The 16,402-nt window shown below is 37.4% G+C and overlaps 1 protein-coding gene across 7 annotated transcripts in view; it reads left to right on the top strand.

The window, feature by feature from the left end:
• LOC116231249 (bifunctional heparan sulfate N-deacetylase/N-sulfotransferase 3) overlaps positions 1–16,402 on the top strand; it is a 283,982-nt gene that overhangs the window by 236,396 nt on the left and 31,184 nt on the right. For all 7 annotated transcript variants that reach the window (XR_016466079.1, XR_016466077.1, XR_016466076.1 and 4 more), the window contains 4 exons: positions 4,824–4,911; positions 7,696–7,850; positions 11,839–12,024; positions 15,437–15,565. Coding sequence is in view for 1 of the 7 variants with exons in the window: in XM_031596910.2 (XP_031452770.1) it covers positions 4,824–4,911; positions 7,696–7,850; positions 11,839–12,024; positions 15,437–15,565 (558 nt within the window). In the remaining 6 variants the exon portion in view is untranslated. The remainder of the gene's footprint in view (positions 1–4,823; positions 4,912–7,695; positions 7,851–11,838; positions 12,025–15,436; positions 15,566–16,402) is intronic.

The raw sequence follows: 16,402 nt of genomic DNA, 5'->3' as shown, positions 1-16,402 counted from the left end.
GGAAGCAAGTTCTGGCAATATGAGTTTTATTCTTGGCTTAACTGCTGATTTACTTGAGCAAAAGCTTGAAATCTTTTGACAAACTATTGTCATCTGTCTGTGCCTGTTTGTCCTGTCTTCAAGGTGAGAAAAATGAAATAAAGCTGTTTCCTTTGTAAACAAAGTTGAAATTTCTGAATGAAAAGTGATCTAAAAAAAGCTAAACATTCCGGTTTTCAAGAAAGGAGATCATCCTTACAAAGGCAGGAATTTTCATACTTTTTCATGTTCATTCAGAAACAGTTCTCCTGGCTTCTATTGTTGCATTTGTGATCTTAGAGCACATTTTCCCTTAAATTCTCGTTTAACTAAGTTCCTCTCTGGTATTGACTGATAACGTAACATTGGCAATTATAGCAGCTTATGTTTCCTTAGAAGCTTCATCAAAAGTGAAATTGAAGTAACTTAAATGGGATCAAGCTGATTAATCACCTGAGAATCTGACTGTTTACAACATAATGTGATTCTTTATACTCCTTTCGTTATACTATACATATGTCAGATGCAAGGACTGGAAGAACTCTGTCTTACTGTCAGGACAATTTTTGTCTATTGCTTGGATTGTAACAGGGCCTCTTTCTGCGATTGTTTTGGACTACTGGTGAACAAAGGGGCCTCTCATCCTATATTGAATTCTCGCATTTGATTTCTGGCAAAATAAATTTCCTAAACCTAATATGTGAGCTTGGAAAAGTTTAAAATTAAATACTCCATTGTAGCTGTGTACATAGTAGTGATTACACAGCCAGCAATTTTATTTCCCTTACAGTACCAGTGGAAGTATAACAAATGGAGTAAGTAATTATTTATAAACAGAGCAGGATTTTACTGGATGGTTTTTAAAACACAATCTTTGGTATTAGCATATTTATATACAGCTCATACCCAGGGGGACTTTTTGTAAAACAATTGTAAAATAAAAAAAAATATCACTGGCTTACCTTCAGTGTATAGAATAGCATCAGAAATAAAATTTCAGGCTCTTCCTCCCCCCTACTTCTTTCTGTTTCTGATAGAAACTCACAGTAACAGTCCCTGCCATCTGCTACTATATATTTTTCCTGAGTTTTAACATTTTGTTTTTAGAACCTGAAAGATTAGTAGAATGTCAAGTTACCAAGAAAATAATCATAGGCACGACAACTTAAATGTTATCTCCGCTTGTCTGTACAAAAAATGGTTCACAGTAGGACTGTGCCCTTCTTCTGCAGATAGAGCAGGTGAGCAGATATGCAATTTGTTATCAGCTGATACATTTTCGAACAGCAGTACTAGATTTTAGCAGAACATCTCCTGTTGATTTTAATGGGAATAACATGATGGAAAAAGAAACAATGAGATCTCTTTTGAAGTTCATTCTGTAGAAAATGAAATCCAGATCTCCTTTAGAGGTGTGTGTCATTTGTGATGGAAGGAGATCAGTGAGGAGTGGAAGCAGGGCTTTCCTACTGTGACTGCTGGCCTAGAGGAAATGCAGCCCCTAGGCAGTCCATAGGAGAAGGTGCTAGTTACACCGGTAATACCAACTCCCAGTGAAGAACTAACTAAGCGCTGAATTATATTATTATGGAAATGTCACGAGTTTTTCCTACCCTGCTCCTAGCTGCTGATTGAGAACCTGGAATCATGGCAGTCCTGTCAGTGGCTATAGCACACCCAGAACTGCAGCAGCAAACTCCTTCTGAAATGCCTTTCTTGAGCATTTCTAGTTTCTCTCTTTCTTTTCTGTTGTTCCATTGACTGGAGATTAGACTGGGACTCAGAAGCTGAGAGGTTGTTGGAAAGGTAAGGGATAAGACCTCCAGCTCAAAAATTGTTTCCACTACTTCGAGTTGAAAGGTTGATTCTCCATGGCAGTAAATGCAATATAAAGAATTTATTTTTAAATGAAACCTTGCTAGAGGCTGCACAGGGTAGTCCTCTACAGAGTTTTCTGTGAGGAGGCAGATAGCTTTAAGGAAATATATTTGATATTAAAATTTTAGAAATACTCATGTTATCAGTCAGAATTGCTCATTTGGAACTTCGCTTTATCCCAAAGCCTGTGTGACTAAACTTCTATCACTGTGAATGTAATGTGTTGTTTTTTTTTTTCCTGAACTCCTTGAAAGTCATACAGTGCAGGAAGATCCAAAGATCTGTCTACCTGCTGGGCTGCTGAAGAACCTACTTCCCTGGCGTGCAAACACCTTTCAGAATGATATTTTGGAAGTTCCTAAATGTCTGTTATGTTCTTCCATTGGGGCCTGTTGAACTCAATTCAGAGAAAAATAGTTCTGCAGCCCATTCATGTCATCTCGCTGTCAAGCTGTACTCAGAATCTCACATTCAAATTTGCATACTGCTAACGTAAGAAGCATGTAGCTGTACTGTTTACCTCCCATGTTTTTAACTGCATGTCTCACTCAAAAGGTAAAATTTTCATGGAATCGATTCTTGGCAGCTCAAGGGTGGCTTTAGTAATATGTTCTGTAGATTTGCTACCTTTCATTAGAATAAGGAGTCTCACCAGTGATCTTCGCCGTCAGCCTGTGCAAAAGTCTTTGTTACGGTGTTGGAAGATTTCTCTCCTTGCTCCACTTCAGAAGTCTTGAGCTGGTTTTCAATTATCTCTCTTCTGTGCTCCATTTTACTCATTCCTTTAGCAAGGCCATTGATTGCAGGATGTTTTTCAGGCATTCCTTTCTGGTGAAAAATGATCTTTGCCACACAGCTGCTGTTCCTTGGAGCCTTCCTCACTTCTGCTGCTGGAGCTGGACACTGAGAACATGGGAGGGGCAAGCTGATGGGAAACAGTGTGATGCCCTTCCTGACCTGAGCAGATCTCTAGAAATGGGAAGCAGAAATGTGGTAGCTCTTTCAGAGATTTAGTTTTGTGATGGATGTAGATTTAATGAATATGCTTACCCACAGTGCTCTGTTCTGCTGAAATAAATAAAAAAAAAAGCTAGGCAAGCACTAACAATGACTCAGAATTGATAGCACTCATTCTGTCAGCCATGTCAGCAAGATTCAGTTCTGTAGCCCCTCAGGATGAGTACAAAAAGGACTTTCTCCTGTTGCTACTAACTGGCTTCCTCAGGCACCTGCTTCCCAGAGCCAGGCAGAGCCATAGCACTACCTGCTTGCTGAGACCTCAGGCCATCGCCTCACCCTGTGCCTTTCCCAGCCGTGCAGCTGCTATGGAGCTGATGGGCTCTTTGATCAGTAATGAAAAGGATAGCAAGAGGTCTGGAGGGTGCCTGCATTCGTGCTCCTGGCTGTTTCCCAGTGGAGGTAGGTGGAAAGGCTCAGCACTGCAGAGGGAGAGCAGAGCAGAAATAGGGTATGTGTGTGGTCATCTCTTGATGGGGATGACTGATGCTGTCTCAGGCTGCTTTTAGTTTGGGTGCAGGAGAGGAGAGTCCCCATTAATGTCATCTTTTCCTAGGTTTTATCACTGTAATGTTGTAGGTAGAATAGTTCAAGGAAACAAGCTTGACATATGTGGGGTGCCTACTCAACCTTTGTACCTTTAAAAATGTTCCATTATTTTGATGTTTTTGTGATTTTAAATTCTTACCATTTCACAGTGTGCTCAGAGGTACTTAATTTTGACAACTGTAATATTATTAATCAGTTTATTATTAATCAGTTTGTTACTACAGTTGTAGTACAATGTGTGCTGCCTTTGAAAACTCATTTCTGATCTTTGACATAGAAATTTCCCTTTCTTTCCAAGGCATTACTACTTAGCAGTCAGCACAAGTACCTATTCCTGTGTGTGTGAGCTGTAGTGGTCCTGCAGCTGTGCTGTGTGCACTCAAATCCTGAAAACTCTTGAGTGCTCTTTAAAAAGCAGCTATCAAATGCTCACCTGAAAGCAGGCAAAGGAATGTGCGTTCTGAGTGTCATTCTAGAGGAGGCTATTTATTCTTAAGTTTTGGTGTTACTTTCTAGATATTTTCTGTTGTTTTGTGTGGTTTTTGTTTTCTATCGGGGAGCTGAGTTTTGTTACATTTGGAGAACTGAAATAGTAAACAACGGCAGAATAGAAGAATTTGGGGAGATAACTCCTTGAAGTAATCTTTAAATCTTGGGACTGACAAATCAGGAAGAGTATACTGAAATCAAACACTGAAGCTGTATCTGATGAGTAACAGCTTTCCCCTTTCTTTCTTCATGCTTTTTTTTTGTTTGTACTCATTTAGTGAAAGTACATTTATGCCAACAGACAGTATCATAACTGTCTGAGAAGTGAGTCAGAATTTGGGGATAGGATTAAGTTCTTTGATGTGGAATAAGTTTAATTTAGCTTCTTTCTGTCTTTCTGGATTTTTTTTTTTTTTTTCTGTGAACGTGAATAAAATGCTGTGTTGACTTGACTTGATCTAGAGAAATGTACCTCTAATAAATGCTGTTCACCCGAGCAATTAGAGCGGTGGTCTGGGACACAAGAGATTGGAATTTCGGTCCTGGCTGTGATTACTCGGTTGTGATTTATCAGGGAAAGTTTTTCTGTGGTATATGCCTTTGTTTCCCAATCTAATTATCCAGGGAGTAAGACAGTATTTAGTAGATAGTCATGTTTATGAGAGAAATGATGCAGTTTGCATGCTGTCTTTAATCTTTTAATGATAATTGAAATATATCATTCTAATCTATAAAGAGCTACTTTTAGATAGAGAAAAAAAATGGAAAGATGTATGCCTTTAAAACTATTTTTATTGTTATATCTAATTTCTGTACCAAATATCCTACAGTCTACCAAGTTTTCTACAGTTATATGTTGGTTTATTTTTCAGGCTTTGCTTGACACTCAGAATCTTTTGAGAACTCAGATAACAAATTTTACGTTCAATCTGGGATTTTCAGGGAAATTTTATCACACAGGTAAGAATGGAAAACTAAAATTACTTTCATTTTGGTGGTGTTCTTTGTACTATGATGTTTTTTCTTCCATGTTTCTTTGGGACATAATTTGTGTCACATATCAAATAAATATTTTTCTTCTAAAGTTGTTATGCTGGATTAAGCCTTTGTTAGAGCTGTAGTCGCTGTTCTGTTGACTTTACTAGGCAATCTGTTGAGCAGCCAAAGTTCATCTGTTTGGATAGTTTGACCTCTGCTGTAGAGATACCATAGCAATACATTTTATCCATTAAAATAATTTTATATTTAAACCACTTCTTTGTACTTAACTACAAAGAAGTAAAAGTTAAGGTATTAATTAAGATTTGATATAGAATAAGCAGGTGGTCTCTGCTGACAAATAGAAAAAGGCATACTTGAAAAATAGGACAACATCAGAGCCTGAAAGAGAGTCAGAAGAGAATACAATGCCATGTCATAGTTCAAGGATATTAATATGAAAGTAGAAAAGGTAACATAGGAAACAAACAAAAAAAAAGGGTTATTCACAAGTGGAGTTACAAAGAACTTGAGCGGGCTTGATTGCTGTGCGTGTTGAAAAGAAGATGGAAGTGCATAACTCTTATGCTTAGTTGTGTGCCTTGGTCAGAATTACTTGCCATGTTAAGAGGAAGTCTGTTACTTCGAGCTCAAAAGCTGAGCAGAAGCACTGTCCCTCCACAGATTTCTTTTGGGCTAAGCAGAGGTCAGCTATACTTGCAGGGACCTCTGTCTTCCAGGTATAACCTGCACAATTTAAAGAGACTAAAAGTGTCTTAACTTCCTCACATTCAATGCATAACTTTCCCCATCCATTCCCACCCTTTTCTCTTCCTTTCTCTTGTCCAAAATGGCCTGGCAGAAACATCCTGGCTGCTAAGCCTGTCACCTGTCAGTGTCTCAGCAGGCAACGGTACTTTCAAGACTATTTGTTTTGTTTCAATTGACAGCTCAGATACTTTGGAGGGAGCGTGCATGTGGGTTTCGTTGTTTTGGTTGACCAAGATTTGGCAAAGATATTGCAAGTTTGTAGTACAAACTGACCCAGTTACCAGCTGTAAGTTCAATGAGTTGAGCCTATCTTTGTTACAGCCCATCTCTTGCTGCGGCTTTCTTCTTTTCCCGAAGAAACTTTTTTTTTTTTTTCCCTGACATGGCTATTTTACAGTCTAACCACTCCTGTTTCTTTTCTTGGTACCAGGTGAACATGACATAGGGCCAGTTAGGCTCATGTGGAATCAAAAAATCTAATGATCCTACAGGTATTGATACATCATTATGTATGTCTGCCTCTATTTTTCCTTCATTATTTTAGTTTCTTCTGAGGAACTAAACACTGGCAACAGCGAAGGAATGTCTGACAAGGTTCATTGGAGAAAAAAGGAGAAAGCTGATAGGTTTAGTGAGGGTAAGGCCTTTCTGATGGAGAAAACAGAGGCTGAAAGAATGGAAAATAAAGGAGTATTACAAAATATGAGAGAAAAAGGATTTGTAAACTGTGTTGATTTTTTGAAAGGAGTAGGAATAAGTGGCCTAGAAGCAGACAGACACACAGTGAAGATTGTTAAGTTGTAGTTTTTCAAAGTTCGGCTCATACAGTCTTTATAAGGCAACCCATTAAGGAATTATTTGAATGCTACGGTCTTTGACAGGACTAGCCCATCAATAAAAGTGCACTGGGACTAGAACTAAGTATCTGGGCTCAGGAATTGGGGGTGCATCTGTCCTGCTCTGTCAGCTCATTAGGCCCTGGTATTTCCCATCCCTGAAGTGCTGTCAGAGACACAGGCTAAGTCTCTGCTAGGAAATTATTTAGAGCTGAAAAGCAGGCATGTTGCTGAAGGCAGTGGTCATTGCTGTTGAATTGAGGGAAAAATCTCCGAAGTGCTCTTGGTCCAGGCCAGACCCACACTCCTGTGTGCACTCTAGCAGGGAGTAGAGAAAGGACCTGTTCCCAGCAGGTTGCTGGGATGCAGCTGCTTCTCTTGCTGACTGGAATTTATGAGCATCAAATTGGCCAGCTGGCTCAGGGTCAGGCCTGTCACCATCTTACTTACTGATGTAGTTGTAGCATGAGAGGTCTTGGAGAGCAATGCAGCTAAATGCTGCTGCCCAGACGATTCCTATTAATCAACATAGAGATTAGAAATTGCTGCAGGGTCTGTTCCAGGGAGCCACATCATTAGGAACAGATGAGGAGAACACCTGAAAAGGCAGATCCAGGGACTGAGAAGTAGCTCAGTGAGCACCAGCCGCCTTTTGGGTACCTTTGAAGATGCAGGTTTCTGGGAGCTTCTGAATAGGTTGTAACTGGAATGCCAAGAATTAGAAGGAAGATAAAACAATTGTGTTATGCAAAATGTTTTCAAAAGGCTGCTGGAAACATACCATAGGTAACAAAGGGAAAAGGAGTTTGATTGGAGAATAAATTTAATTTGGATAAGGAATACTAATAAAGAGTTGCAATTTTTTCATTTATCCTAAACAGTATTGTATGCAGTTTCTCGACTTCTGTCCCTTAGCTTCTAATGTTATTGATAGAGCACATGAATAAGAGGACAGTACTATACATTCAAAATGCTATGAAAAGATTGGATCATCCAATCTTTTACCTGGCTATGGTTACTTCCAGGAGAGGAATGTGTACTTGGAAACATTTAAAATCCTTAGTACTTTGAAAAGTCAAATTTTGTTTTGGTAATTTCCATCTTACATCTTCAAACACTTGTTTGATCATAGTGTATACTCAAGGATTTTTTTTTTCAGGCACTGAGGAGGAAGATGAAGGTGATGACCTGCTGTTGAGATCTGTGGATGAGTTTTGGTGGTTTCCCCATATGTGGAGTCACATGCAGCCTCATCTCTTTCACAATGAGTCATCACTGGTGGAGCAGATGATCCTCAACAAAAAATTTGCCTTAGTAAGTAATATTTTTGCTTTTTATATTGAGTTTAGGTATTCAGAAACCATTATTTCTGTTTTTTTAGGAAAATCAGTGCTGGCAGGAGCTGGAGAACTCTTAGCACATCTATGAACTTGCTCTGTCCATGTTTTAACTACCCGAGTGCACAGATTATCAATCACTCCCACCGTGCCCTGACTAATGCATTTTAAGAGGAGCAGGACAGAATATGTAAAATTTGGAAACATTCTAGTATGTTTTAGCAACGGTGCTGTGTAAACAACTAACAGATGGCTGGAAGACAAAAGCAGAGCATGGCATAATGCCTGTGCTTGAGATCTGCTGCCATAAATGCTTTTCAGCTGTTTTCAGTGGTCTCTTAGACTGGAAAACTTCAATGGAAATTTTACTATTTAGGTGTTTAGCATAGATTATAGGATTTGAGGGCTAATAGCAGTGGGAGGCTGTTGTACTGGCTGAATGCAAAGACATAAAGAAGCGTTATGTCCGAATACCTCTGAAAACACAACTTGTTTGTTGAAACATTTCTATTCTTGCAATGGCCTAATTTTACTTCTCCCTGCTCAAAACAGTGAGTGAAGGTGAAAGGCATAGATGTATCAAGCAATTAAAACTTGTGCTTAAAAATTTTGCTGTAAGAAATACGTGTGCTTTCTTCCTACCAAAAACTTTATCAAGCCTACTGCAATTTGTAGTTATACTCAGTACAGGCCAGCTTGGTTTTACTGTTTCCTTTAAGGAAAGCTTTTCAATGAAAGATAGGACTATGAAAATTTAAACACTCTGTGTTTTTTCTTGAACTTCTTTTCTTTTTTTTTTTTTTTTCTTATGATTCTTTTGAAAGGTCCGCTCAAAATTAAATTAGTTCTTGTAGTTCCTGTGTGCTGGAAAAGGACTTAAGACGTCTCCTGGGCTTAGCCTACATGATGTAATTATTAAAGTGTTTTACTAGAAAGCACTTCATCAATTCCTATTTTCTTCTCTACTTTCAGTACTCTTAATACTTAGATATATTTTATATTAAACTTTTTTCATGTCTGAAGCTTTGTATAGTAGCCTGCTACTTGTTTCATTCGCTTAAAGTATTGAGATTAATAGCAAAGATCAGTAGTCTCCTTATTTGAAAGAGGCTGAAAATGCTGATGCCTTATCAAAATAAATGTTCATAGTGTGTGTGAAATACTTAACGTTGGAATTAGTGACTGAAATCAGTGAGAAACTACTACATTGAATATGATAGGTTTCATAATTAGAATAAAAGATATTGGCTGCATATTTATTTCTGCATATTGTAAAACTTGAAAAAGAAATCTTAAAATCCAGACATCTATTTAGAGCTAAATGAGGAAGATTAAATGAGACATTAGAGGATACAATTTCTTACATGTTCTGTAAAGATTATTCTTTCTGATGTTTATGCATGCTTAAGTGAAGTAGAGAAGATTAAGATAAAAAGAAGAGAAATTGAAATATCTGTGATGAAATTAAATAGTGTAAAGCTGAGTAACAGGTCGTGTCACCACTCCCAAGCACTAAAAACCAAGGCCAGATCTTATTCTTCCCTACCGTGGTACATTATTATTCATACTGCACTCCTGCTGCAGAGCCACAGATTACATGCACGGTGGATGTGGTATGATTAGTGAAGTGGTGCCTTGGTCTTACTGAGGAGCACTGAGACCTTACCAGAATTCCAAAAGTTACACCAACCTCAGGGTGATAAATCTTATGTCCCATTTTGTGTTCCTAGCGTGCCATAAATGGTCACAGGGAAATAATAATTACAACTGCATTTTAAATATTAAAAAATTAGGGTTCTCCAATGAGATAAAACTATATCTGTCTGTTAAACACACCATTATGCTGTGAGAAAACAATAGCTTTCTTCCCATGAATATTTAACATTTTTCTTCTTGTTTCTCATGTTCTTCTGGAACAGGAAAAAATGCTGTTCTTTGTGAATTAGCTTTTGAGCTGTTAATAAAGCTATCATGTCTTAATTAGATACATATAATATTGAATCTTGACTATTTAAACTTAGCACAAATAATAAACATTAAGAATGTGTAGGTGCATCTTCATTTGTGCGTAAACATACACCCACCTATGGGTACAAAACCTCATGCTTTTCACTCTCTATGCACCTAATAGTATTTGTAACTCAAGGACGATTTACCCATTTAAGTAGAGGAACTTCTAAGGAAAAGGATATCTGCAATGAAGGCTACAGTAAAATTCAAGAGATTCGCTGTTCTGGAAAGCAAAGCACACAGAAATAAGAGGAAAATCTCTTACAGCATTTGGGAAGGAAGGGGTGTATTTGTATTTTCAGTGTCAAACACTTCCATGCAGCACTATTGATTTCTACTATGTGACAGGAAACACAGAGGATCCAGTAGATGTGATTTAAAAAATATCATAGCTTCTGTGTAAAATTCTTGGGTATTTTAAATTATAGTATCTGTTTGTACCTTGTTATTTTGACAGCAGTGAAACATGTAACATTTTTTATATATTACATCTATTGCTGTAATGTGGTCTTCCATGTAATGAGTAATTTATACATCACTTGGTTTATGTACCAAATATTTGTGAACGTGTGATAGTGGAAACAAATGAAGCTGTGCAGATTCAGAACTTAAGGTAGTACAGGAACTTTTCAACGTAGGCAGAAGAATGTTTCTTTTAGGATTTCTTTCATTGCTATATTGTGTAGGGTCTGTTCAGCATCTTCGTAGTGTATCATGAGCACTTCCTGCAGAACACACTTCCTGCTCAGGCTTTTCTTTCTTGTCAGAAAGGCTTCTTTCATGTCTACCTAATCTCCTTTCATTTTAAATCCCTTATGTAAAAACTGGGACAATTCCCATATTTTTCAGCATAACACTTTTTAAAATGTGTACCCTGTTTTTCTTGTCTTTGCTCTCCTGTCCATCCAGTACATCAGCTTTCACACAGTAGCTCTCCAGAAAAGATGAAGAAAAATTATTTTTCTTAGGTCATGAGCCCATTTTTCTTTGAGATAAGACTTAAAACTTTTCTGTATTCTTTAGTAATTGTCAATGAAAGGAACTCAAGTATTACCTACCTCTTATCTTTTCATATGGAGAGTAATTGGGAAAATATGGTGAAGATGATGGTACAAATAATATATTTAAAAAAAAAACAAAAACACAACTCTTAAACAGTGCAGAGGTTTTGTTTGCAAGGGCAGTTTTTCAAAATATTGCAACACAACAACATTGTATGGATAAGCAGAAATATGTGCTTGTGTGCTCTTCTTTTGAAAGGAAATGAAAAAGTGTCAAAATCCATTAGAGTACATTGGAAATCAGAAACTGGAAAGAAAATACAGTGAATCTCATGAGAAAGTAATACTAGCACGGTCAGTTAAATGAAAGAAGTCTGCAAAAATGACAGGTTTACTAAAAAAGGGGTTATTCTAGAACACCTGCTTATTATCTTTGGTTTTACACATCACAGTTTTTTTTCTGTATTTAAATGACACTAAAATGGCTGTTTTTTGAATATGATTTTATGTTGCTAGCAGACTAGAGGATGATCTTTTTGAAATTCAACTAAGTAATTGTGTAGGGACATACAGTGGAAATCACTTTTTTTAAAATTTTAAGTGCCAAATGCCATTTTGTTGTGTATGTGCCAGTACTTTTCTCTCTCGATACTTAGTTTGTGAGCAAATTCCTTGTAAGAACTTGAAAGAGTGCAGAAGCGTTTAAAGCACTGATTAAAGAAATCAGCATAAAATATGTTTATATCCATACTTATAAAAATACTTACTCAAATCTTAAGTTTCAAAATCCTGTGTTTCATCTTTACCATGCTGCCTTCCATCACTGTTATAAACCAAAACATACTGTAATGTCACCATCATTTATATTTCAGACCTATTCTCAATCTCTCACAAAGGATTAGCCAAAATACTGTTTCTTAATTTTTTGAAAGCAGTTGTTCTGTTGTGTTTTAGGAACATGGTATTCCAACTGATATGGGCTATGCAGTGGCTCCTCACCATTCTGGAGTATATCCAGTGCATGTTCAACTTTATGATGCCTGGAAAAAGGTCTGGAATATCAGAGTTACTAGCACAGAAGAATACCCACATCTGAAGCCTGCGAGGTATAGACGAGGTTTCATCCACAAAAATATAATGGTGAGTTGTATTTCTGATCATATTACCACCACTCCTAAAATCCTAGAATGGTTTGGGTTGGAAGGGACACTTAAGATCATCTAGTTCCAACCCCCTTGATTTAAGCAGGGACACCTCCCACTAGACCGGGTTGCTCAAAGCTCTTTGTAGCCTGGTGTTGAACGCCTTCAGGATGGGGACATCCACAGCCTCTCTGGGCAACCTGTTCTAGTGTCTCACCACCCTTGACAATAAACAATTTCTTCCTGATATCTAGGCTAAATTTACTCTTTTCCAGTTTAAAGCTATTTCCCCTCGTCATACATACCCTTATGAAAAGTCCCCCATCAGCTTTCCTATAGGCTCCCATTCAGGTACTGGAAGGCCACTGTAAGGTTCCCCCAGTACCTTCTCTTCTCCAGGCTAAACAAGCCCAGCTTCCCTCAGCCTGTTCCCACAGGGGAGGTGCTCCAGCTCTCTGGTCATCTTTGTGGCCCTCTTCTGGACCCTCTCCAATGGCTTGATGTCCCTCTTGTGTTGGAGGCCCCAAATCTGGACGAGGTACTCCAGGTGGGCTCTCACAATAGCAGAGCACAGGAGCAGAATCACCTCCCTTAACCTGCTGGTCACACTTCTCTGCATCAGCAACCGAGGATACAGTTGACCTTCCAGGCTGCAGGGGCACCCTGCTGTCTCATATTGAGTCTTTCATCAACGGGCACTCCCAAATCCATCTCCTCAGGGCTGCTCCCACACAGCCTCTGCCCAGTGTATATTTGTGCTTGGGATTGCCCTGACTCAGGTGCAAGACCTTGCCCTTGCACTTGCATTTTACAAATTCTTTATTTCTAAGTAGAAAAAACCTACCCTGAAAGGTCACATTGTAAGAAACGCATATTGTTTTGCATAAATAGCAAGTTATGTTTGACAGTATCTTGTTAATTAAAATCAGTCTTTTGCTGATGATGTTACTGCTAAAGAAGGTGGTCTCCAGGACCCTGCTGTTAACAGTTAACAGACTCTTAGCTGTTCTGTTTCTACTGTTAAATACTGTTTCAGAGGTCTCAAGAACATAGTCAACTTTGCATGTTTTAACAGAATGAGTTAGATTTTAGCAGGTTTTAAATTTACACACTACCATTAACTGCAGAAGAACTGTTTATTACATCTGAGAATTGGATCTTTATGCATAAATACTTTTTCTTTCATTTGAACTATGCACAGTTGACCTTATTTTGCTTTTTACCATACAGAAACGTGAATTGTGCTTTGCACTTTTACTTAACCCCCAGCTAGGCTTTGGGCCCAGGTGGTCAGTCTGAATGCAGGGCAAGCACCTACAAGGTGAAGGGAAGGAAGCCGCCCCCTCAGGCTATGAAACCGCACAATTGATGCAGCTACAAATCAAATCACACAAGTTTTCTGTATTACATAATTCACAGTGTAGTTTACTGACAGCAGTATTTGCCTAAAGTGTTGTGAATACCGACATGGAAAGCATTATCCTAATACCTTTGGGTCACTGAGACACAAGCTATTTCTGATTCAGATAACATCACTATCTGCAGACTTTCAAAACAACTTTCAGAAATGCTTGATGATGTTGCTTTCTTTTGGAGCATGGAGGAAGTCGGTGAACAGGAAAGATACTGGTGTTTGTACCTCTGGATACAGCCACAGTTTTGGAGGGTCTGTTGCTGAGCTTCTCACTTAATTCTGATATTGTCCTCCATTTACCATGGATACCACTTTTCTAAGTGGAATAATAATATGTCAAAGTTTTGATCTCCTGCTCTATTTTGGGATGGATTAAGATGAAATGATCTGCAGATATCCAGGAAGAAACTGACACCATACAAATTTGAGCTAAAGTTTATTCTTCTTAAAGCATTAGTGGTGTGTGGGGGAAAAAAAAGAAAAGTGTTTGTGGTTATGCTCAGAGGGCACAGAGTGCTTGAGTAAAACTGACTGACTGAGAATCTCCAGAAATCTCTTTCATAAATTTTTGTTAAAGCATAGCATTTGAAGATACACAGTGACATGCATTTAGCACAAAGAAAAAGGACAGTGGGGCCAAACACAATTTGCTGAGAACAATTGTGTAAAACCACCTGTTTAGGAGCCTCAAACTTTCAGTTCTCCAGGGCAAACGCATTAATAGTTTACATGTGTGGGTTATAGTGATGAATATATACAGTAATAGTCATTGTGTAAGACTTGCCAGAGCATTTCCCATCCAGTACATCTTCATTCACTGTCTCTATGAAGAATTGTTCTCATATTTCATCAGTGAAATCCAAAGTTTTTAAAAAAGCATATGCAATTTTAGAGCAAGAACACAAATTCCATACATTGTATGGCAACACAGAATTTACAAACCATGATCACAGCATTCTGCATAATACGGAAAGTTGCCGAGAAATGTAGATGCAAAAGAAAGAGTATCTACAAAACCACAGTACCTGTCAAGTAAGAGATTTGCACATTTTATAAGTTTTAACTATTATATAATAAAAGTTCTAAACTGGACTAAAAGATTTGATGATAGTCTCAGTTTAAGAATACATGACCACCAATCTTCAGCCATTGAATTTCCATAAAAAATAAATGTAATTGAAATATTCCCCAGCAAATTATTTTCTTAGGTTGAGAGAAAATATTTTGAGATTCTACTGGGAATTATAAGTGCACTTATTAGATTTGCTTATTCAAAAGATTTGTTCTGTGCATGCCTTTAAAAATACATGCTTTTGTTTCTGCTACTTCTTGTTGCAACTGGTCTTATAAAACCAGCACAGCTGAGTGAGAAGAAACTACTTCTGGTAATGTGAATAAAATCTATAAAACAAAGAAAGAAAAAAAAAAACAGTAAGATTTATCACATCAGCATAGAATTACTATTGTTGGTGGTACCTAAGCCAAAAAAATGATTTCAAATTGTAGTTTAAACATATAGCAAAACTGTCTTCTAAATAAAAGATGGAACTGAGAAATACAAATAGATTGAATTATTTCAGATTACATTTCAAATTATTTTAGAATTTTAGAAATCTTTGATGTTCAGACTTCAAACACATTATTAAGACTGGGGAATATGGACACAGTTAGTATGAGGAAGCTGCTTAGTTGTGACATACCTACTGAGATCAATCTCCAGTTTCAGAGAAAACGTGACGAATTTTTGGATGTTATAAATCATAATAAAACCACTGTTTCTTTCTGTAAACTCTATTCATCTGTCAGTGTATTGATTCAACTAAATCATTGTTGACTTTGGCAACATTGCAATGCCAAAACTACAAAGTAGTTATCACAAAGAAACATCATCAGTTGTGTTACATGTCTGCCTTTTATTATCTCATGAAATGTATGAACGGTTTTGGTTTGTGAATTTCTCTTGAATCTTTTGTTGCTTTTTTTAAATTAAATTCAGGTGCTTCCTAGGCAAACTTGTGGCTTATTCACCCACACTATTTTCTATAAAGAGTATCCTGGAGGCCCAAAGGAACTAGACAAAAGTATCCAAGGTGGAGAGTTGTTCTTCACAGTGGTTCTCAATCCAGTGAGTACAATGTCATTTTGAAACTATTTAAAAAGAATTAGTTAAAGGAGAATTGAGTAAGTGCTTCAAGGCTCATTGGAGCTGATGTCCATATCTTAATGATTTCTCACAGAGTTAACTCTTGTGCCTTTTCAATTAATAAATTTAAAATATAATCTTATGTATGTTCTGTAAGTCGTACAGAATTAAACTAAACGTTTTTGAACGCTGTTTTGTTAGTAATGTAGTAGTAGAAACATTTCTTGTTCTGTTTTACTTCTGCATGAAATAAGAGCTATGAAATTTCATTTTTAAGAGAAATGAAGTATTAAGAACTGTTATTACTATGAGACAAGTGCCTCAGGTGAAATCCATTATCCTGCTCTTCAGAACTCACAGAATGCTGAGAACACCCATTGGTTTGAGAAAGTTGCAAGCAAGAAGTGCTGGCACTTGAACCTGTTATGAGAATGTTCAGTTGCTGTTCTACAAAAGCTTCAAGGAAAAGATCGAAATAAGTGAACCACTGAATTAATGTATCTGTTTAATGTTTCATTTTTGTTTAATAGAATAAAGAACAAACTAGGCTATGAAACTACTGAATATCAGCAGAATAGAGCAGTACAATACTTCAAAATGGCACCAGATTAGGCCAGTTGCATTAAACCTGACCTCTTAGACAAGGTTTTATGTTCACTTTTCATCCAAAGTTAAATTGAACTGAAATTTAAAAGGAATGATGACAGATGCTGTTTTGTTGGAGAATCATATAAATAAAGTTTACTGCTTTATCCAGATTTAATCCCTAGGACTGGGTTTTCCAGAACACTCAAAGCTGAACAGAGCATATTTCAGCTC

The sequence above is a fragment of the Phasianus colchicus genome, chromosome 4, assembly GCF_987193195.1.
Source record: "Phasianus colchicus chromosome 4, bPhaCol1.hap1.1, whole genome shotgun sequence".
NCBI classification, from domain to species: Eukaryota; Metazoa; Chordata; class Aves; order Galliformes; family Phasianidae; genus Phasianus; species Phasianus colchicus.
The sequence above is the reverse complement of the archived record's forward strand: the minus strand, read 5'-3'. Positions and strand labels throughout refer to the sequence as shown.